Raw genomic sequence first — 22,698 nt, 5'->3', positions numbered from 1 at the left:
GGAGTGGTAGTGATTAGTATTCAGTGGTTGAGTGGTAGTCAGGTAGTGAGTGGTAGTATGGCAGTGAGTGGTTGTATGGTAGTGAGTGGTTGTATGGTAGTTAGTGGTAGTGTGTGGTTGTATGGTAGTGAGTGGTAGTGAGTGGTTGTATGGTAGTGAGTTGTAGTATGATAGTGAGGTAGGGATTGGTAGTGAGTGGTAGTCAGTGGTTGAGTGGTAGTCAGGTAGTATGGCAGTGAGTGGTAGTATGGCAGTGAGTGATAGTATGGCAGTGAGTGATAGTATGGCAGTGAGTGGTAGTATGGCAGTGAGTGGTAGTATGGCAGTGATTGGTAGTATGGCAGTGAGTGGTAGTGAGTGGTAGTATGGTAGTGAGTGGTAGTGAGTCGTGGTATGGCAGTGAGTGGTGGTATGGCAGTGAGTGGTGGTATGATAGTGAGTGGTCTTATGATAGTGAGTGGTGGTATGATAGTGAGTGGTAGTGAGTGGTTGTATGGTAGTGAGTGGTAGTATGGTAGTGAGGTAGGGAGTGGTAGTGAGTAGTAGTCAGTGGTTGAGTGGTAGTCAGGTAGTATGGTAGTGAGTGGTAGTATGGTAGTGAGTGGTAGTATGGTAGTGAGTGGTAGTCAGGTAGTGAGTGGTAGTGAGTGGTAGTATGATAGTGAGTTGTAGTATGGTAGTGAGTGGTAGTGTGGTAGTATGGTAGTGCGTGGTAGTGTGGTAGTGAGTGGTAGTGTGGCAGTGAGTGGTAGTGTGGTAGTGTGGTAGTGAGTAGTAGTCAGTGGTTGAGTGGTAGTCAGGTAGTATGGTAGTGAGTGGTGGTATGGCAGTGAGTGGTGGTATGGCAGTGAGTGGTGGTATGATAGTGAGTGGTATTATGGTAGTGAGTGGTAGTGAGTGGTTGTATGGTAGTGAGTGGTAGTATGGTAGTGAGGTAGGGAGTGGTAGCGAGTAGTAGTCAGTGGTTGAGTGGTAGTCAGGTAGTATGGTAGTGAGTGGTAGTATGGTAGTGAGTGGTAGTATGGTAGTGAGTGGTAGTATGCTAGTCAGGTAGTGAGTGGTAGTGAGTGGTAGTATGATAGTGAGTTGTAGTATGGCAGTGAGTGGTAGTATGGTAGTGAATGGTAGTGCGTGGTAGTGTGGTAGTGTGGCAGTGAGTGGTAGTGTGGCAGTGAGTGGTAGTGTGGCAGTGAGTGGTAGTGTGGCAGTGAGTGGTAGTGTGGCAGTGAGTGGTAGTGTGGCAGTGAGTGGTAGCATGGCAGTGAGTGGTAGCATGGCAGTGAGTGGTAGCATGGCAGTGAGTGGTAGCGTGGCAGTGAGTGGTAGTGTGGTAGTGAGTGGAAATATGGTCGAGTGGTAGTATGGTAGTGAGTGGTAGTATGATAGTGAGTTGTATTATGGCAGTGAGTGGTAGTATGGTAGTGAGTGGTAGTGTGGTAGTATGGTAGTGCGTGGTAGTGTGGCAGTGAGTGGTAGTGTGGCAGTGAGTGGTAGTGTGGCAGTGAGTGGTAGTGTGGCAGTGAGTGGTAGTGTGGTAGCGTGGCAGTGAGTGGTAGCGTGGCAGTGAGTGGTAGCGTGGCAGTGAGTGGTAGCATGGCAGTGAGTGGTAGTATGGCAGTGAGTGGTAGTGTGGTAGTGAGTGGAAATATGGTCGAGTGGTAGTATGGTAGTGAGTGGTAGTATGGCAGTGAGTGGTAGTATGGTAGTGAGTGGTAGTGAGTGGTTGCATGGTAGTGAGGTAGTGAGTGGTAGTATGGTAGTGAGTGGTAGTGAGTGGTAGTGAGTGGTTGTGTAGTAGGGAGTGGTAGTGAGTGGTATTCAGTGGTTGAGTGGTAGTCAGGTAGTGAGTGATTATGGTAGTGAGTGGTAGTATGGTAGTGAGTGGTAGTATGGTAGTATGGTAGTGAGTTGTAGTGAGTAGTAGTATGGTAGTGAGTGGTAGTGTGGTGGTGGTAGTGAGTAGTGAGTGGTAGTGTGGTTGTATGGTAGTGAGGTAGGGAGTGGTAGTATGGTAGTGAGTGGTAGTATGGTAGTGAGTGGTAGTGAGTGGTAGTGAGTGGTAGTGTGGCAGTGAGTGGTAGTGTGGCAGTGAGTGGTAGCATGGCAGTGAGTGGTAGTGTGGTAGTGAGTGGAAATATGGTCATGTGGTAGTATGTTCGTGAGTGGCAGTGTGTGGTGGTATGGCAGTGAGTGGTGGTATGGCAGTGAGTGGTGGTATGGTAGTTAGTGGTGGTATGATAGTGAGTGGTAGTATGGTAGTGAGGTAGGGAGTGGTAGTATGGTAGTGAGTGGTAGTATAGTAGTGAGTGGTAGTGAGTGGTTGTATGGTAGTGAGTGGTAGTATGGTAGTGAGTGGTAGTATGGTAGTGAGGTAGGGAGTTGTAGTGAGTAGTAGTCAGTGGTTGAGTGGTAGTCAGGTAGTATGGTAGTGAGTGGTAGTATGGTAGTCAGGTAGTGAGTGGTAGTATGGTAGTGCGTGGAAGTATGGCAGTGAGTGGTAGTATGATAGTGAGTTGTAGTATGGCAGTGAGTGGTAGTATGGCAGTATGGCAGTGAGTGGTAGTGTGGTAGTGTGGTAGTATGGCAGTGAGTGGTAGCATGGCAGCGAGTGGTAGCATGGCAGCGAGTGGTAGCATGGCAGCGAGTGGTAGCATGGCAGCGAGTGGTAGCATGGCAGCGAGTGGTAGCATGGCAGCGAGTGGTAGCATGGCAGCGAGTGGTAGCATGGCAGCGAGTGGTAGCATGGCAGCGAGTGGTAGCGTGGTAGTGAGTGGAAATATGGTCGAGTGGTAGTATGGTAGTGAGTGGTAGTATGGCAGTGAGTGGTAGTATGGTAGTGAGTGGTAGTGAGTGGTTGTATGGTAGTGAGGTAGTGAGTGGTAGTATGGTAGTGAGTGGTAGTATGGTAGTGAGTGGTAGTATGGTAGTGAGGTAGTTAGTGGTAGTGAGTGGTAGTATGGTAGTGAGTGGTAGCGTGGTAGTGAGTGGAAATATGGTCGAGTGGTAGTATGGTAGTGAGTGGTAGTATGGCAGTGAGTGGTAGTATGGCAGTGAGTGGTAGTATGGTAGTGAGTGGTAGTGAGTGGTTGTATGGTAGTGAGGTAGTGAGTGGTAGTATGGTAGTGAGTGGTAGTATGGTAGTGAGTGGTAGTATGGTAGTGAGGTAGTTAGTGGTAGTGAGTGGTAGTATGGTAGTGAGCGGTAGTGAGTGGTTGTGTAGTAGGGAGTGGTAGTGAGTGGTATTCAGTGGTTGAGTGGTAGTCAGGTAGTGAATGGTATTATGGTAGTGAGTGGTAGTGAGTGGTAGTATGGTAGTGAGTGGTAGTGAATGGTAGTGAGTGGTATTATGGTAGTGTTTGGTCGTCAGTGGTAGTATGGTAGTGAGTGGTAATATGGTAGTGAGTGGTAGTGTGGTGGTGGTAGTGAGGAATGAGTGGTAGTGAGTGGTAGTATGGTAGTGAGTGGTAGTATGGTAGTGAGTGGTAGTGAGTGGTTGTATGGTAGTGAGTGGTAGTATGGTAGTGAGGTAGGGAGTGGTATTCAGTAATTGAGTGGTAGTCAGGTAGTGAGTGGTAGTATATGGTAGTCAGTGGTAGAATGGTAGTATGGTAGTGAGTGGTAATATGGTGGTAGTGTGGTAGTGAGTGGTTGCATGGTAGTGAGGTAGTGAGTGGTAGTATGGTAGTGAGTGGTAGTGAGTGGTAGTGAGTGGTTGTGTAGTAGGGAGTGGTAGTGAGTGGTATTCAGTGGTTGAGTGGTAGTCAGGTAGTGAGTGATTATGGTAGTGAGTGGTAGTATGGTAGTGAGTGGTAGTATGGTAGTATGGTAGTGAGTTGTAGTGAGTAGTAGTATGGTAGTGAGTGGTAGTGTGGTGGTGGTAGTGAGTAGTGAGTGGTAGTGTGGTTGTATGGTAGTGAGGTAGGGAGTGGTAGTGAGTGGTAGTATGGTAGTGAGTGGTAGTGAGTGGTAGTGAGTGGTAGTGTGGCAGTGAGTGGTAGTGTGGCAGTGAATGGTAGCATGGCAGTGAGTGGTAGCGTGGTAGTGTGGTAGTGAGTGGAAATATGGTCATGTGGTAGTATGTTCGTGAGTGGCAGTGTGTGGTGGTATGGCAGTGAGTGGTGGTATGGCAGTGAGTGGTGGTATGGTAGTTAGTGGTGGTATGATAGTGAGTGGTAGTATGGTAGTGAGGTAGGGAGTGGTAGTATGGTAGTGAGTGGTAGTATAGTAGTGAGTGGTAGTGAGTGGTTGTATGGTAGTGAGTGGTAGTATGGTAGTGAGTGGTAGTATGGTAGTGAGGTAGGGAGTTGTAGTGAGTAGTAGTCAGTGGTTGAGTGGTAGTCAGGTAGTATGGTAGTGAGTGGTAGTATGGTAGTCAGGTAGTGAGTGGTAGTGAGTGGTAGTATGGTAGTGCGTGGAAGTATGGCAGTGAGTGGTAGTATGATAGTGAGTTGTAGTATGGCAGTGAGTGGTAGTATGGCAGTATGGCAGTGAGTGGTAGTGTGGTAGTGTGGCAGTGAGTGGTAGTATGGCAGTGAGTGGTAGCATGGCAGCGAGTGGTAGCATGGCAGCGAGTGGTAGCATGGCAGCGAGTGGTAGCATGGCAGCGAGTGGTAGCATGGCAGCGAGTGGTAGCGTGGTAGTGAGTGGAAATATGGTCGAGTGGTAGTATGGTAGTGAGTGGTAGTATGGCAGTGAGTGGTAGTATGGTAGTGAGTGGTAGTGAGTGGTTGTATGGTAGTGAGGTAGTGAGTGGTAGTATGGTAGTGAGTGGTAGTATGGTAGTGAGTGGTAGTATGGTAGTGAGGTAGTTAGTGGTAGTGAGTGGTAGTATGGTAGTGAGTGGTAGCGTGGTAGTGAGTGGAAATATGGTCGAGTGGTAGTATGGTAGTGAGTGGTAGTATGGCAGTGAGTGGTAGTATGGTAGTGAGTGGTAGTGAGTGGTTGTATGGTAGTGAGGTAGTGAGTGGTAGTATGGTAGTGAGTGGTAGTATGGTAGTGAGTGGTAGTATGGTAGTGAGGTAGTTAGTGGTAGTGAGTGGTAGTATGGTAGTGAGCGGTAGTGAGTGGTTGTGTAGTAGGGAGTGGTAGTGAGTGGTATTCAGTGGTTGAGTGGTAGTCAGGTAGTGAATGGTATTATGGTAGTGAGTGGTAGTGAGTGGTAGTATGGTAGTGAGTGGTAGTGAATGGTAGTGAGTGGTATTATGGTAGTGTTTGGTCGTCAGTGGTAGTATGGTAGTGAGTGGTAATATGGTAGTGAGTGGTAGTGTGGTGGTGGTAGTGAGGAATGAGTGGTAGTGAGTGGTAGTATGGTAGTGAGTGGTAGTATGGTAGTGAGTGGTAGTGAGTGGTTGTATGGTAGTGAGTGGTAGTATGGTAGTGAGGTAGGGAGTGGTATTCAGTAATTGAGTGGTAGTCAGGTAGTGAGTGGTAGTATATGGTAGTCAGTGGTAGAATGGTAGTGAGTGGTAATATGGTGGTAGTGTGGTAGTGAGTGGTAGTGAGTGGTAGTGTGGCAGTGTGTGGTAGTGAGTGGTAGTGAGTGGTAGTGTGGCAGTGAGTGGTAGTGTGGCAGTGAGTGGTAGTATGGCAGTGAGTGGTAGCATGGCAGTGAGCGGTAACATGGCAGTGAGTGGTAGCATGGCAGTGAGTGGAAATATGGTCATATGGTAGTGTGGTAGTATGGTCGTGAGTGGTAGTGTGGTAGTATGGTCGTGAGTGGTAGTGTGGTAGTATGGTCGTGCGTGGTAGTGTGGTAGTGAGGTATTGAGTGGTAGTCAGTGGTTGAGTGGTAGTCAGGTAGTATGGTAGTGAGTGGTAGTATGGTAGTGAGTGGTAGTATGGTAGTGAGTTGTAGTATGGTAGTGAATGGTAGTGAGTGGTTGTATGTAGTGAATGGTAGTGAGTGATAGTATGGTAGTGAGTGGTAGTGAGTGTTTTTATGGTAGTGAGTGGTAGTATGGTAGTGAGTGGTAGTATAGTAGTGAGTGGTAGTGAGTGGTTGTATGGTAGTGAGTGGTAGTATGGTAGTGAGTGGTAGTGAGGTAGTGAGTAATAGTCAGTGGTTGAGTGGTAGTCAGGTAGTATGGTAGTGAGTGGTAGTATGGCAGTGAGTGGTAGTATGGCAGTGAGTGGTAGTATGGCAGTGAGTGGTAGTGTGGTAGTATGGTAGTGAGTGGTAGTATGGTAGTGAGTTGTAGTGAGTGGTTGTATGGTAGTGAGTTGTAGTATGGTAGTGAGGTAGGGATTGGTAGTGAGTGGTAGTCAGTGGTTGAGTGGTAGTCAGGTAGTATGGCAGTGAGTGGTAGTATGGCAGTGAGTGGTAGTATGGCAGTAAGTGGTAGTATGGCAGTGAGTGGTAGTGTGGCAGTGAGTGGTAGTGTGGCAGTGAGTGGTAGTATGGTAGTGAGTGGTAGTATGGCAGTGAGTGGTGGTATGGCAGTGAGTGGTGGTATGGCAGTGAGTGGTAGTATGGCAGTGAGTGGTAGTATGGCAGTGAGTGGTAGTATGGCAGTGAGTGGTAGTATGGCAGTGAGTGGTAGTGTGGCAGTGAGTGGTAGTGTGGCAGTGAGTGGTAGTGTGGCAGTGAGTGGTAGTGAGTGGTAGTATGGCAGTGAGTGGTAGTATGGCAGTGAGTGGTGGTATGGCAGTGAGTGGTGGTATGGTAGTGAGTGGTGGTATGGTAGTGAGTGGTAGTATGGTAGTGAGTGGTAGTATGGTAGTATGGTAGTGAGTGGTAGTATGGTAGTGAGTGGTAGTGAGTAGTTGTATGGTAGTGAGTTGTAGTATGGTAGTGAGGTAGGGAGTGGTAGTCAGTGGTTGAGTGGTAGTCAGGTAGTATGGTAGTGAGTGGTAGTATTGTACTGAGTGGTAGTATGGTAGTGAGTGGTAGAATGGTACTGTGGGAGTGAATAAAAGTGAGTGGTAGTATGGCAGTGAGTGGTAGTATGGCAGTGAGTGGTAGTATGGCAGTGAGTGGTAGTATGGCAGTGAGTGGTAGTATGGCAGTGAGTGGTAGTATGGCAGTGAGTGGTAGTATGGCAGTGAGTGGTAGTGAGTGGTAGTGAGTGGTAGTGAGTGGTAGTGAGTGGTAGTGAGTGGTGGTATGGCAGTGAGTGATAGTATGGTAGTGAGTGGTAGTTAGTGGTTGTATGGTAGTGAGTTGTAGTATGGTAGTGAGTTAGGGAGTGGTAGTCAGTGGTTGAGTGGTAGTCAGGTAGTGTAGTAGTAGTAGTGTACTGAGTGGTAGTATGGTAGTGAGTGGTAGTATGGTACTGTGGGAGTGAATAAAAGTGAGTGGTAGTATGGCAGTGAGTGGTAGTATGGCAGTGAGTGGTAGTATGGTAATGAGTGGTAGTGTGGTAGTATGGTAGTGAGTGGTAGTATGGTAGTGAGTGGTAGTATGGTAGTGAGTGGTAGTGAGTGGTTGTATGGTAGTGAGTGGTAGTGAGTAGTAGTATGGTAGTGAGGTAGGGATTGGTAGTGAGTGGTAGTCAGTGGTTGAGTGGTAGTCAGGTAGTATGGCAGTGAGTGGTAGTATGGCAGTGAGTGGTAGTATGGCAGTGAGTGGTAGTATGGCAGTGAGTGGTAGTATGGCAGTGAGTGGTAGTATGGCAGTGAGTGGTAGTATGGTAGTGAGTGGTAGAGTGGTAGTCAGGTAGTATGGTGGTGAGTGGTAGTATGGTGGTGAGTGGTAGTCAGGTAGTGAGTGGTAGTATGGTAGTGAGTGGTAGTATGGCAGTGAGTGGTAGTATGGCAGTGAGTGGCAGTGAGTGGTAGTGTGGTATAATGGTAGTGAGTGGTAGTATGGTAGTGAGTAGTAGTGAGTGGTAGTATGGCAGTGAGTGGTGGTATGGCAGTGAGTGGTGGTATGGCAGTGAGTGGTGGTATGGCAGTGAGTGGTGGTATGATAGTGAGTGGTAGTATGGTAGTGAGTGGTAGTATGGTAGTCAGGTAGTGAGTGGTAGTGAGTGGTAGTATGGAAATTAGTGGTAGTATGGTAGTGAGTGGTAGTGAGTGGTTGTATGGTAGTGAGTGGTAGTGAGTGGTTGTATGGTAGTGAGTAGTAGTATGGTAGTGAGGTAGGGATTGGTAGTGAGTGGTAGTCAGTGGTTGAGTGGTAGTCAGGTAGTATGGCAGTGAGTGGTAGTATGGCAGTGAGTGGTAGTTTGGCAGTGAGTGGTAGTATGGCAGTGAGTGGTAGTATGGCAGTGAGTGGTAGTGTGGTAGTATGGTAGTGAGTGGTTGAGTGGTAGTCAGGTAGTATGGTAGTGAGTGGTAGTATGGTGGTGAGTGGTAGTATGGTAGTCAGGTAGTGAGTGGTAGTCAGGTAGTGAGTGGTAGTATGGTAGTGTGTGGTAGTGTGGTAGTGAGTGGCAGTGAGTGGTAGTATGGCAGTGAGTGGTAGTATGGCAGTGAGTAGTAGTGTGGCAGTGAGTGGTAGTGTGGTAGTATGGTAGTGAGTGGTAGTATGGCAGTGAGTGGTAGTGAGTGGTAGTATGGCAGTGAGTGGTGGTATGGCAGTGAGTGGTGGTATGGCAGTGAGTGGTGGTATGGTAGTTAGTGGTGGTATGATAGTGAGTGGTAGTATGGTAGTGAGTGGTAGTATGGCAGTGAGTGATAGTATGATAGTGAGTTGTAGTATGGCAGTGAGTGGTAGTATGGCAGTATGGTAGTGAGTGGTAGTGTGGTAGTATGGTAGTGTGTGGTAGTGTAGTAGTGAGTGGTAGTATGGCAGTATGGCAGTGAGTGGTAGTATGGTAGTGAGTGGTAGTATGGCAGTGAGTGGTAGCATGGCAGTGAGTGGTAGTAAGGCAGTGAGTGGTAGTGTGGTAGTGAGTGGAAATATGGTCGAGTGGTAGTATGGTAGTAAGTGGTAGTATGGCAGTGAGTGGTAGTGAGTGGTAGTATGGCAGTGAATGGTAGTATGGCAGTGAGTGGTAGTATGGTAGTGAGGTAGGGATTGGTAGTGAGTGGTAGTCAGTGTTTGAGTGGTAGTCAGGTAGTATGGCAGTGAGTGGTAGTATGGCAGTGAGTGGTAGTATGGCAGTGAGTGGTAGTATGGCAGTGAGTGGTAGTATGGCAGTGAGTGGTAGTGAGTGGCAGTGAGTGGTAATATGGCAGTGAGTGGTAATATGGCAGTGAGTGGTAGTATGGCAGTGAGTGGCAGTGAGTGGTAGTGCGTGGTAGTGTGGTAGTGTAGTAGTGAGTGGTAGTATGGTAGTATGGCAGTGAGTGGTAGTATGGTAGTGAGTGGTAGTATGGCAGTGAGTGGTAGTATGGCAGTGAGTGGTAGCATGGCAGTGAGTGGTAGTAAGGCAGTGAGTGGTAGTGTGTTAGTGAGTGGAAATATGGTCGAGTGGTAGTATGGTAGTGAGTGGCAGTATGGCAGTGAGTGGTAGTGAGTGGTAGTATGGCAGTGAATGGTAGTATGGCAGTGAGTGGTAGTATGGTAGTGAGGTAGGGATTGGTAGTGAGTGGTAGTCAGTGTTTGAGTGGTAGTCAGGTAGTATGGCAGTGAGTGGTAGTATGGCAGTGAGTGGTAGTATGGCAGTGAGTGGTAGTATGGCAGTGAGTGGTAGTATGGCAGTGAGTGGTAGTATGGCAGTGAGTGGTAGTATGGTAGTGAGTGGTAGTATGGTAGTGAGTGGTAGTATGGTAGTGAGTGGTAGTGAGTGGTGGTATGGCAGTGAGTGGTGGTATGGCAGTGAGTGGTAGTATGGCAGTGAGTGGTAGTATGGTAGTGAGTGGTAGTTAGTGGTTGTATGGTAGTGAGTTGTAGTATGGTAGTGAGTTAGGGAGTGGTAGTCAATGGTTGAGTGGTATTCAGGTATTGTGGTATTACTGCACTGAGTGGTAGTATGGTACTGTGGGAGTGAATAAAAGTGAGTGGTAGTATGGCAGTGAGTGGTAGTATGGCAGTGAGTGGTTGTATGGTTGTGAGTGGTAGTTAGTGGTTGTATGGTAGTGAGTGGTAGTGAGTAGTTGTATGGTAGTGAGTTGTAGTATGGTATTGAGGTAAGGAGTGGTAGTCAGTGGTTGAGTGGTAGTCAGGTAGTATGGTAGTGATTGGTAGTATTGTACTGAGTGGTAGTATGGTAGTGAGTGGTAGTGTGGTACTGTGGGAGTGAATAAAAGTGAGTGGTAGTATGGCAGTGAGTGGTAGTATAGTAGTGAGTGGTAGTATGGCAGTGAGTGGTAGTATGGTAATGAGTGGTAGTGTGGTAGTATGGTAGTGAGTGGTAGTATGGTAGTGAGTGGTAGTATGGTAGTGAGTGGTAGTGAGTGGTTGTATGGTAGTGAGTGGTAGTGAGTGGTTGTATGGTAGTGAGTAGTAGTATGGTAGTGAGGTAGGGATTGGTAGTGAGTGGTAGTCAGTGGTTGAGTGGTAGTCAGGTAGTATGTCAGTGAGTGGTAGTATGGCAGTGAGTGGTAGTATGGCAGTGAGTGGTAGTATGGCAGTGAGTGGTAGTATGGTAGTGAGTGGTAGTGAGTGGTAGTATGGCAATGAGTGGTGGTATGGCAGTGAGTGGTGGTATGGCAGTGAGTGGTGGTATGGCAGTGAGTGGTGGTATGGTAGTTAGTGGTGGTATGGTAGTTAGTGGTGGTATGGTAGTTAGTGGTGGTATGGTAGTTAGTGGTGGTATGGTAGTGAGTGGTAGTATGGTAGTGAGTGGTAGTGAGTGGTGGTATGGCATTGAGTGGTGGTATGGCAGTGAGTGGTGGTATGGTAGTTAGTGGTTGTATGATAGTGAGTGGTAGTGAGTAGTTGTATGGTAGTGAGTTGTAGTATGGTAGTGAGGTAGGGAGTGGTAGTCAGTGGTTGAGTGGTAATCAGGTAGTATGGTAGTGAGTGGTAGTATTGTACTGAGTGGTAGTATGGTGGTGAGTGGTAGAATGGTACTGTGGGAGAAAATAAAAGTGAGTGGTAGTATGGCAGTGAGTGGTAGTATGGCAGTGAGTGGTAGTATGGCAGTGAGTGGTAGTATGGCAGTGAGTGGTAGTATGGTAGTGAGTGGTAGTGAGTGGTTGTATGGTAGTGAGTGGTAGTGAGTGGTTGTATGGTTGTGAGTGGTAGTGAGTGGTTGTATGGTAGTGAGTTGTAGTTTGGTAGTGAGGTAGGGATTGGTAGTGAGTGGTAGTCAGTGGTTGAGTGGCAGTGAGTGGTAGTATGGCAGTGAGTGGTAGTATGGCAGTGAGTGGTAGTATGGCAGTGAGTGGTAGTGTGGTAGTATGGTAGTGAGTGGTAGTATGGTAGTGAGTGGTAGTATGGTAGTGAGTGGTAGTATGGCACTGAGTGGTGGTATGGCAGTGAGTGGTGGTATGGCAGTGAGTGGTGGTATGATAGTGAGTGGTGGTATGATAGTGAGTGGTGGTATGATAGTGAGACGAACCGGCTCAGAGTTCGCAACAAAAGGGAGACAACGTGGAGACAAGGAGTATCAAAAATATATATTTATTAAATAAAGTAACTAAGTAGTTAACAATGGCATGTGTAATCAGTAATCAGTAGTGTAAGTGAGTGTTTTGCATACCTGAATGTAATAATGCAGAGTGTTGAAAGGTGCCAAAGCAAATAACCAAAAAAACCACAAAACTACACAACCAATATCAACAAGGTGTCTGCGGGGAGAGAGTCTCCTTAATGACTGTGGAAGAGGTCCATTTATCCTGGGACACACCCGAGCCCAGGTGTTTCCCATTTATCTGACGACCCTTCCAACTCCGCCCACCGGCCTCCTAATAAAGAAACAAGAACAAAGAGAGAATACGGCAGACAGAGTGGGAGGGTCGTCACACCCCCCCCCATAAAACTGGGGACCAACAAGGACCCCGGAACAACGCACCAGCCTCTGCCTCCCAAATTGAAAAGGGGTTACGTGTTCACAGTTCCCTCTGCTACAACCAGCCTCCTCCTCCTCCCCAGACCTCAGCAACCTTTACACAGGAAGCAACTTTTAAGAGGAAAGAAGAAAACGAGACCAGGAGGGAACAGACAGGAACGACAGAACACGACAACACCAAACAACGGTCAGTCACATAAATATTCAGGAACAGGGCGCACGAGAGAGCGCATCAGCAATCACGTTATCAGTTCTCCGGATATGCCTCCCATTTAGATGGAAGGATTGTAAAAATAAACACCATCTCATTATCCTCTGATTAGGACACATCATGGACCTGAAAAAAGTGAGAGGGTTATGGTCGGTGTAGACCACACTAGGTACTACTCCTGACCCAACATACACTTCAAAGTGTTGTAGCGCCCAAATGAGTGCTAGCGCTTCTTTTTCAATGACCGAGTAGTTCAACTGATAACGGTTAAACTTTTTGGAAAAGAAACTAACAGGGCTCTTAACCCCAAATTTACACAGACCTCTGCGTCTCAAATTTACAAGAGGTTACATGTTCACCTTCCACTTGCCCCAACCAACCTCCTTCTCCCCAGTCCTCAGCAACCTTTATGTACAGGAAGCAACATTTAAGAGGAAAGGAGAACACAAGACCAGGAGGGAACAGACAGGAAAGTTAGAACATGACAACCCAAACAATGATCACTCACATAACACTCAGGAACAGGGCACACAAGAGACCACATCAGCTACAAACGCAAACAACATTTCCCAACGATTCATAGTCACGCCAACGATTCATAGTCACTAAACTCATAACGAATACGAGTACAGACTAGAGGGTGTAATAAAGGCAAAAATGTCATATGCCCTACTCGTCAGTGGCACCTGCCAATGGCACAATAATAGGTCAAATTTGCTCACAAACTTAGCTGCGCCGACTTGATCAACGCCATCCTCCATCTAAGGAAGAGGAAATTAATCCGGCTTAGTAACTCCGTTTACATTACGGTGGTCCGTTCCATCCGTTTTACTGACCAAGATACAGGGAGAAGCCCAACTAGAGAAAGAAGGCTCTGCTATCTTACTCTCCAGCATGTACCTGACCTCAGCATCCAGACAACGCAGTTTCTCTACAGAGACTCTATAGAACCGCTGACGAATGGGGTCAGCATTTCCAGTGTCAATATCATGCTCTATCAAGTTTGTACGTGTAGGTGTCACAGAAAACAAACCTGGAATTTTCCGAATCAGACCAACCAGCTCTTTCCGCCCATCAACAGGTAGCTGAGTAAAAGGGCTATCCAAAATATCCAGTGTCTCAGAATTCTTCAATCTACCCTGCAGTATGCAATCATCGGGACCAGGAACATTTTTTTCCTCATGCACAGACCTAGCATTAACAGAACCAAGGGAAGCAACGTTATCAGCCAAACGAACAGGTTTACTGTCCCCTATAGACACCAACTTTCTCATCAGAACATCCTCTTGGGGAAAATAACCATGTGCGACATCTCCCAACTGTTCCACAGGCACAACTTGGTCACGCAACTCTTCTAATGTGGGGTCAGTCCGTGGCGCATTGTTTAGATCGGAGAGGAGTACAGACAACGGAATAACAGGGAAAACAGTGAGAGACTTCTTTGTGGTATTCTCATTTACCGGAGCAGGGACCAGGTCACCATGGCTCATAGACCGCGTCACTGTACCCGCAGAGAACACCGCTGGGAACCTCTGCTCACTCTCATCAGGAATCCCTACAAGTGACGGTTTAGTGGAAACCACTAGAGATGGAAACACGACAGGCCACACACACTCGCCAGCCAAGTTATTCCCAAGGATAACGTCGATACCCTCAATAGGCAACAAAGGACGCACCCCCACAACAACCTCACCTTTCACCAGTCCACAATCCAACATTAGTCTATGCAATGGAACTGACAGATTGTTCAAACCTATTCCCCTAATTAGAACACTATTCCCAGAATCAGTCTCAGCAGAGAAGGGTAACACAGATTCCAACACAAACGATTCCGAGGCACCTGTGTCTCGTAGGATCTTCACTGGCACTAGGTTCTTACTTCCTAACATAGACACAAAACCCTCCGTAACGAAAGGTAAATAGCCTGGGTCAATATGAACTTTCACATGGCCCTGGGCCTGAGACAATGTTTCAGGAGTAAACTGATGTGGAACAGACGCAGCTAACGCCGTAGGCCTGGATTTAACGTTAGCACACGTACTGAATTTACCCCTAGACCTGAGAACCGGACATTCGTTTTTCCAATGACCTGAGCCTTGACAGTAGTGACACTCTTGACCAAAGCCAGTTTTACCACGGGAATCAGGCTCAACCCTAGTTGAATAAAACTCTGCCCGTGAACCAGAGTATCTCTGTGAGCGTGGCTCAAATCTCTCCGAACGCCCCCACTCACTCCAAGTACGGGGTTCTGCAAAAACACTTTTGTGAGTCAAAACATATTCGTCTGCCAAAACCGCAGCTTCAGCGACAGTCTTTACTTTTCGTTCGTTAATATACGTCGCTATATAATCAGGAATTGTGTCCTTAAATTGCTCTAGCATAATCAGATCACACAGCCCTTGAAAAGTCATAACCGCAGAGGCGGAACACCAGCGATTAAACTGTGAAGATAATTTTCGCGCAAACTCAACATGAGTCTGCTTATCATCCCTTTCTAAAGTTCTAAATCGTTGGCGGTAAGCCTCAGGAACCAATTCGTAAATCTGTAACACCGCCGTTTTAACCTTATCATAACTGACACTGTCGGCTACACTAAGAGCTGCATATGCTTCCTGCGCTTTACCAGTCAGCACACACTGCAACATCAAAGTGCGATCAGAATCAGGCCAACTCCTAGCGTTAGCAACACGCTCAAACAACGAAAAAAATGTCTCAGGATCCCTTTCATTAAACTGAGGCAACAACCGTAAATTCCCAACAATGTCAAATGTGTCCGGGGCATGACCAAAAGAGGAACGATTCCTAAGTAAATCTGCGTCACCTTCCCAGAGCAAACTCTCTCCTGAGAGCTTTCCTTCCCTAACCTACTCTAGTCGCTCTTGTTGCAGCTTGATTTTAGCACACTCGATATCCTGTTTAAATTCCAATTCCTTTTCATATTTTAACTGATCAGCAGCCAATTCCTTTTCATGTTTTAACTGATCAGCAGCCAATTCCTTTTCATATTTCAACCGATCTGCACGCTCCTTATCCTGTTTAAATTCCAATTCCTTTTCATATTTTAACTGATTAGCAGCCAATTCCTTTTCATATTTTACACGATCGTGCTCTAGCTTCTCACGATCGTGCTCTTGCTGTAACAGAAGCAGCTCTTTCTGCTGTTCAAAAAGAAGACTACTAGGACTAACCGATGGAGCGGTAATTGGGACATATCGGGGAGACGGTGAGTCCTCAGCAGAGGCTGCCCCAGTGGTAACGTCAAGAATACCACTCTCCATCAGATTGGCCTTCAATATTAACCTAATAGAATTTTTTAGACGTTTATCACTAATTTCAACCTTGTAGTGTTCAGCAATCTTCAACAGCTGTTCTTTAGTACATAAGTCTAACAGTTCCTCTGATGGAAAGCGAATGAACTCGTCTACATTAGACGCCATAGTCAGAGAGAGAGAAAAAAAAAAAATCTCACTCAACCCCTCTGAGCACACCAGACCACAACAAGAGAAATAACAATCACACTGGTACCACAGAAAAGAGATGAGATATGGAGCTTCCCCAAAACCTACAATAACTCAACCCTAGTCTTCATGCAGATTTGCGGTGGGTAATTATGCACTGTAGCCCGCTGGCGAGGAAGTAACCCCCCAGCACGCTGGTAGATTCCACCAAGCCACGGATGTGCTCCCGAGACAACTGCTCAGTCCACAGACACCACACAAAAATAACAAACTTTAACAATGCCCAACATATTCCAAAATGAAACACGTCGCTAAGCCTATCAGGGGAAAAAGGCTATAGCTCCAGGTAGTAAGTTTCACTACCCTATCCAAATCTCCCACCGAGGTACACAGCTGATTGTACTCACCTCAGACCAATGTTCCAACAGCGAGTAGAACAAGCATTTTCAGGCTGGGCAGAGGCCTTGGAACTAACCAATGTACTCTCTCCAACGCAGCACACAAACAAAACAACCAAAGGCAACCAGTACTGAGCACCAAACTCAAACTAACAAACAAAGCACCTCAAGTTAACATACCTCCACGTTTTCTCCCAAACACAAGTTCAAGATCCCGGACGAGCCCCCACTTGTTACGAACCGGCTCAGAGTTCGCAACAAAAGGGAGACAACGTGGAGACAAGGAGTATCAAAAATATATATTTATTAAATAAAGTAACTAAGTAGTTAACAATGGCATGTGTAATCAGTAATCAGTAGTGTAAGTGAGTGTTTTGCATACCTGAATGTAATAATGCAGAGTGTTGAAAGGTGCCAAAGCAAATAACCAAAAAAACCACAAAACTACACAACCAATATCAACAAGGTGTCTGCGGGGAGAGAGTCTCCTTAATGACTGTGGAAGAGGTCCATTTATCCTGGGACACACCCGAGCCCAGGTGTTTCCCATTTATCTGACGACCCTTCCAACTCCGCCCACCGGCCTCCTAATAAAGAAACAAGAACAAAGAGAGAATACGGCAGACAGAGTGGGAGGGTCGTCACAATAGTGAGTGGTAGTATGGTAGTGAGTGGTAGTATGGTAGTCAGGTAGTGAGTGGCAGTGAGTGGTAGTATGGCAGTGAGTGGTAGTATGGCAGTGAGTGGTAGTATGATAGTGAGTTGTAGTATGGCAGTGAGTGGTAGTATGGCAGTATGGTAGTGAGTGGTACTATGGTAGTGCGTGGTAGTGTGGTAGTGTAGTAGTGAGTGGTAGTATGGTAGTGAGTGGTAGTGTGGTAGTATGGCAGTGAGTGGTATTATGGCAGTGAGTGTTATTATGGCAGTGAGTGGTAGTATGGCAGTGAGTGGTAGTGTGGTAGTGAGTGGAAATATGGTCGAGTGGTAGTATGGTAGTGAGTGGTAGTATGGCAGTGAGTGGTAGTGAGTGGTTGTATGGTAGTGAGTGGTAGTGAGTGGTAGAATGGTAGTATGGCAGTGAGTGGTAGAATGGTAGTGAGTGATAGTATGATAGTCTGGTAGTATGGCAGTGAGTGGTAGTATGGTAGTGAGTGATTGTATGGTAGTGAGTTGTAGTATGGTAGTGAGGTAGGGAGTGGTAGTCAGTGGTTGAGTGGTAGTCAGGTAGTGTGGTAGTATTGTGCTGAGTGGTAGTATGGTAGTGAGTGGTAGTATGGTACTGTGGGAGTGAATAAAAGTGAGTGGTAGTATGGCAGTGAGTGGTAGTATGGCAGTGAGTGGTAGTATGGCAGTGAGTGGTAGTATGGCAGTGAGTGGTAGTATGGTAGAGAGTAGTTGTATGGTAGTGAGTTGTAGTATGGTAGTGAGGTAGGGAGTGGTAGTCAGTGGTTGAGTGGTAGTCAGGTAGTATGGTAGTGAGTGGTAGTATTGTACTGGGTGGTAGTATGGTAGTGAGTGGTAGTATGGTACTGTGGGAGTGAATAAAAGTGAGTGGTAGTATGGCAGTGAGTGGTAGTATGGTAGAGAGTAGTTGTATGGTAGTGAGTTGTAGTATGGTAGTGAGGTAGGGAGTGGTAGTCAATGGTTGAGTGGTAGTCAGGTAGTATGGTAGTGAGTGGTAGTATTGTACTGGGTGGTAGTATGGTAGTGAGTGGTAGTATGGTACTGTGGGAGTGAATAAAATAGAGTGGTAGTATGGCAGTGAGTGGTAGTATGGCAGTGAGTGATAGTATGGTAATGAGTGGTAGTATGGTAGTGAGTTGTAGTATGGTAGTGAGGTAGGATGTGGTAGTCAGTGGTTGAGTGGTAGTCAGGTAGTGTGGTAGTATTATACTGAGTGGTAGTATGGTAGTGAGTGGTAGTATGGTACTGTGGGAGTGAATAAAAGTGAGTGGTAGTATGGCAGTGAGTGGTAGTATGGTAGTGAGTGGTAGTGTGGTAGTGCGTGGTAGTGTGGTAGTATGGTAGTGCGTGGTAGTGTTGTAGTGTAGTAGCGAGTGGTAGTATGGCAGTGAGTGGTAGGATGGCAGTGAGTGGTAGTATAGCAGTGAGTGGTAGTATGGAAGTGAGTGGTAGTATTGTACTGAGTGGTAGTATGGTACTGTGGGAGTGAATAAAAGTGAGTGGTAGTATGGCAGTGAGTGGTAGTATGGTAATGAGTGGTAGTGTGGTAGTATGGTAGTGAGTGGTAGTATGGTAGTGAGTGGAAGTGAGTGGTGGTATGGCAGTGAGTGGTGGTACGGCAGTGAGTGGTGGTATGGTAGTGAGTGGTAGTGAGTGGTTGTATGGTAGTGAGTGGTAGTATGGTACTGAGGTAGGGAGTAGTAGTCAGTGGCTGAGTGGTAGTCAGGTAGTATGGTAGTGAGTGATAGTATGGAGTCAGTGGTAGTATGGTGGTGAGTGGTAGAATGATAGTGAGTTGTAGTATGGCAGTGAGTGGTAGTGAGTGGTAGTATGGTAGTGAGTGGTAGTGTAGCAGTGAGTGGTAGTATGGTAGTCAGGTAGTGAGTGGTAGTGAGTGGTAGTATGATAGTGAGTTGTAGTATGGCAGTGTAGTAGCGAGTGGTAGTATGGCAGTGAGTGGTAGGATGGCAGTGAGTGGTAGTATGGTAGTGAGTGGTAGTGAGTGGTTTTTTATTTATTTTACCGTTATTTAACCAGGTAAGTTGACTGAGAACACATTCTCATTTACAGCAACGACCTGGGGAATAGTTTCAGGGGAGAGGAGGGGATGAATGAGCCAATTGTAAGCTGGGGATGATTAGACAGCCGTGATGGTATGAGTGCCAGATTGGGAATTTAGCCAGGACACCGGGGTTAACACCCCTACTCTTACGATAAGTGCAAAGGGATCTTTTAATGACCTCAGAGAGTCAGGACACCCGTTTAACGTCCCATCCGAAAGACGGCACCCTACACAGGGCAGTGTCCCCAATCACTGCCCTGGGGCATTGGGATATTTTTTAGACCAGAGGAAAGAGTGCCTCCTACTGGCCCTCCAATACCACTTCCAGCAGCATCTGGTCTCCCATCCAGGGACTGACCAGGACCAACCCTGCTTAGCATCAGAAGCAAGCCAGCAGTTGGATGCAGGGTGGTATGCTGCTGGCTGTATGGTAGTGAGTGGTAGTGAGTGGTAGTATGGCAGTGAATGGTAGTATGGCAGTGAGTGGTAGAATGGCAGTGAGTGATAGTATGATAGTCAGTGGTAGTATGGCAGTGAGTGGTAGTATGGTAGTGAGTGGTAGTTAGTGGTTGTATGGTAGTGAGTTGTAGTATTGTAGTGAGTTAGGGAGTGGTAGTCAGTGGTTGAGTGGTAGTCAGGTAGTGTGGTAGTATTGTACTGAGTGGTAGTATGGTAGTGAGTGGTAGTATGGTACTGTGGGAGTGAATAAAAGTGAGTGGTAGTATGGCAGTGAGTGGTAGTATGGCAGTGAGTGGTAGCATGGCAGTGAGTGGTAGTATGGCAGTGAGTGGTAGTACGGCAGTGAGTGGTAGTATGGTAGTGTGGTAGTGAGTGGTTGTATGGTAGTGAGTGGTAGTGAGTGGTTGTATGGTAGTGAGTGGTAGTGAGTGGTTGTATGGTAGTGAGTTGTAGTATGGTAGTGAGGTAGGGATTGGTAGTGAGTGGTAGTCAGTGGTTGAGTGGTAGTCAGGTAGTATGGCAGTGAGTGGTAGTATGGCAGTGAGTGGTAGTATGGCAGTGAGTGGTAGTATGGCAGTGAGTGGTAGTATGGTAGTGAGTGGTAGAAGGGTAGTGAGTGGTAGTGAGTGGTAGTATGGCAGTGAGTGGTGGTATGGCAGTGAGTGGTGGTATGGCAGTGAGTGGTGGTATGGCAGTGAGTGGTTGTATGATAGTGAGTGGTAGTGTGGTAGTATGGTAGTGAGTGGTAGTATGTTAGTGAGTGGTAGTGAGTAGTTGTATGGTAGTGAGTTGTAGTATGGTAGTGAGGTAGGGAGTGGTAGTCAGTGGTTGAGTGGTAGTCAGGTAGTATGGTAGTGAGTGGTAGTATTGTACTGAGTGGTAGTATGGTAGTGAGTGGTAGAATGGTACTGTGGGAGTGAATAAAAGTGAGTGGTAGTATGGCAGTGAGTGGTAGTATGGCAGTATGGCAGTGAGTGGTAGTATGGTAATGAGTGGTAGTGTGGTAGTATGGTAGTGAGTGGTAGTATGGTAGTGAGTGGTAGTATGGTAGTGTGTGGTAGTGAGTGGTTGTATGGTTGTGAGTGGTAGTGAGTGGTTGTATGGTTGTGAGTGGTAGTGAGTGGTTGTATGGTAGTGAGTTGTAGTATGGTAGTGAGGTAGTGAGTGGTAGTCAGTGGTTGAGTGGTAGTCAGGTAGTATGGCAGTGAGTGGTAGTATGGCAGTAAGTGGTAGTATGGCAGTGAGTGGTAGTATGGCAGTGAGTGGTAGTATGGCAGTGAGTGGTAGTATGGTAGTGAGTGGTAGTATGGTAGTGAGTGGTAGTGAGTTGTAGTATGGCACTGAGTGGTGGTATGGCAGTGAGTGGTGGTATGGCAGTGAGTGGTGGTATGGTAGTTAGTGGTGGTATGATAGTGAGTGGTAGTCAGGTAGTGAGTGGTAGTGAGTGGTAGTATGGTAGTGAGTGGTAGTAGGGCAGTGAGTGGTAGTATGATAGTGAGTTGTAGTATGGCAGTGAGTGGTAGTATGGCAGTATGGTAGTGTGTGGTAGTATGGTAGTGCGTGGTAGTGTGGTAGTGTAGTAGTGAGTGGTAGTATGGTAGTGAGTGGTAGTGTGGTAGTGAGTGGTAGTGTTGTAGTATGGCAGTGAGTGGTAGTATGGCAGTGAGTGGTAGCATGGCAGTGAGTGGTAGTATGGTAGTGAGTGGTAGTGAGTGGTAGTATGGCAGTGAATGGTAGTATGGCAGTGAGTGGTAGAATGGTAGTGAGTGATAGTATGATAGTCAGTGGTAGTATGGCAGAGAGTGGTAGTATGGTAGTGAGTGGTAGTTAGTGGTTGTATGGTAGGGAGTTGTAGTATGGTAGTGAGTTAGGGAGTGGTAGTCAGTGGTTGAGTGGTAGTCAGGTAGTGTGGTAGTATTGTACTGAGTGGTAGTATGGTAGTGAGTGGTAGTATGGTACTGTGGGAGTGAATAAAAGTGAGTGGTAGTATGGCAGTGAGTGGTAGTATGGCAGTGAGTGGTAGTATGGCGTCGAGTGGTAGTATGGCAGTGAGTGGTAGTATGGCAGTGAGTGGTAGTATGGCAGTGATTGGTAGTATGGTAATGAGTGGTAGTGAGTGGTAGTATGGTAGTGAGGGTTAGTGTGGTAGTATGTTAGTGAGTGGTAGTATGGTAGTGAGTGGTAGTGAGTGGTTGTATGGTAGTGAGTGGTTGTATGGTAGTGAGTTGTAGTATGGTTGTGAGGTAGGGATTGGTAGTGAGTGGTAGTCAGTGGTTGAGTGGTAGTCAGGTAGTATGGCAGTGAGTGGTAGTATGGCAGTGAGTGGTAGTGTGGCAGTGAGTGGTAGTGTGGTAGTATGGTAGTGAGTGGTAGTATGGTAGTGAGTGGTAGTGAGTGGTGGTATGGCAGTGAGTGGTGGTATGATAGTGAGTGGTAGTATGGTAGTGAGTGGTAGTATGGTAGTGAGTGGTAGTATGGTAGTCAGGTAGATAGTGGTAGTGAGTGGTAGTATGGTAGTGAGTGGTAGTATGGCAGTGAGTGATAGAATGATAGTGAGTTGTAGTATGGCAGTGAGTGGTATTATGGCAGTATGGTAGTGAGTGGTAGTGTGGTAGTATGGTAGTGCGTGGTAGTGTGGTAGTGTAGTAGTGAGTGGTAGTGTGGTAGTGAGTGGTAGTGTGGTAGTATGGCAGTGAGTGGTAGTATGGCAGTGAGTGGTTTTATGGCAGTGAGTGGTAGCATGGCAGTGAGTGGTAGTAAGGCAGTGAGTGGAAGTGTGGTAGTGAGTGGAAATATGGTCGAGTGGTAGTATGGTAGTGAGTGCTAGTATGGCAGTGAGTGGTAGTATGGCAGTGAGTGGTAGTATGGTAATGAGTGGTAGTGTTGTAGTATGGTAGTGAGTGGTAGTATGGTAGTGAGTGGTAGTGAGTGGTTGTATGGTAGTGAGTGGTAGTGAGTAGTTGTATGGTAGTGAGTTGTAGTATGGTAGTGAGGTAGGGATTGGTAGTCAGTGGTTGAGTGGTAGTCAGGTAGTATGGCAGTGAGTGGTAGTATGGCAGTGAGTGGTAGTGTGGTAGTGTGGTAGTATGGTAGTGAGTGGTAGTGTGGTAGTATGGTAGTGAGTGGTAGAAGGGTAGTGAGTGGTAGTGAGTGGTAGTATGGCAGTGAGTGGTGGTATGGCAGTGAGTGGTGGTATGGTAGTTAGTGGTTGTATGATAGTGAGTGGTAGTGTGGTAGTATGGTAGTGAGTAGTTGTATGGTAGTGAGTTGTAGTATGGTAGTGAGGTAGGGAGTGGTAGTCAGTGGTTGAGTAGTAGTCAGGTAGTATGGTTGTGAGTGGTAGTATTGTACTGGGTGGTAGTATGGCAGTGAGTGGTAGTATGGTACTGTGGGAGTGAATAAAAGTGAGTGGTAGTATGGCAGTGAGTGTTAGTATGGCAGTGAGTGTTAGTATGGCAGTGAGTGGTAGTATGGCAGTGAGTGGTAGTATGGCAGTGATTGGTAGTATGGTAATGAGTGGTAGTGAGTGGTAGTATGGTAGTGAGTGGTAGTGTGGTAGTATGGTAGTGAGTGGTAGTATGGTAGT

The 22,698-nt window shown here is 46.8% G+C and overlaps 1 protein-coding gene across 2 annotated transcripts in view; it reads left to right on the top strand.

The window, feature by feature from the left end:
- Nucleotides 1-22,698, top strand: part of LOC115205799 (vesicle-associated membrane protein 7-like) — a 51,827-nt gene that overhangs the window by 16,961 nt on the left and 12,168 nt on the right. For both annotated transcript variants that reach the window (XM_029772114.1, XM_029772113.1), the window contains one exon: nucleotides 22,424-22,436. In XM_029772114.1, the coding sequence (XP_029627974.1) occupies nucleotides 22,424-22,436 (13 nt within the window). The remainder of the gene's footprint in view (nucleotides 1-22,423; nucleotides 22,437-22,698) is intronic.

This window comes from Salmo trutta, chromosome 13, assembly GCF_901001165.1.
Source record: "Salmo trutta chromosome 13, fSalTru1.1, whole genome shotgun sequence".
NCBI classification, from domain to species: Eukaryota; Metazoa; Chordata; class Actinopteri; order Salmoniformes; family Salmonidae; genus Salmo; species Salmo trutta.
The sequence above is the reverse complement of the archived record's forward strand: the minus strand, read 5'-3'. Positions and strand labels throughout refer to the sequence as shown.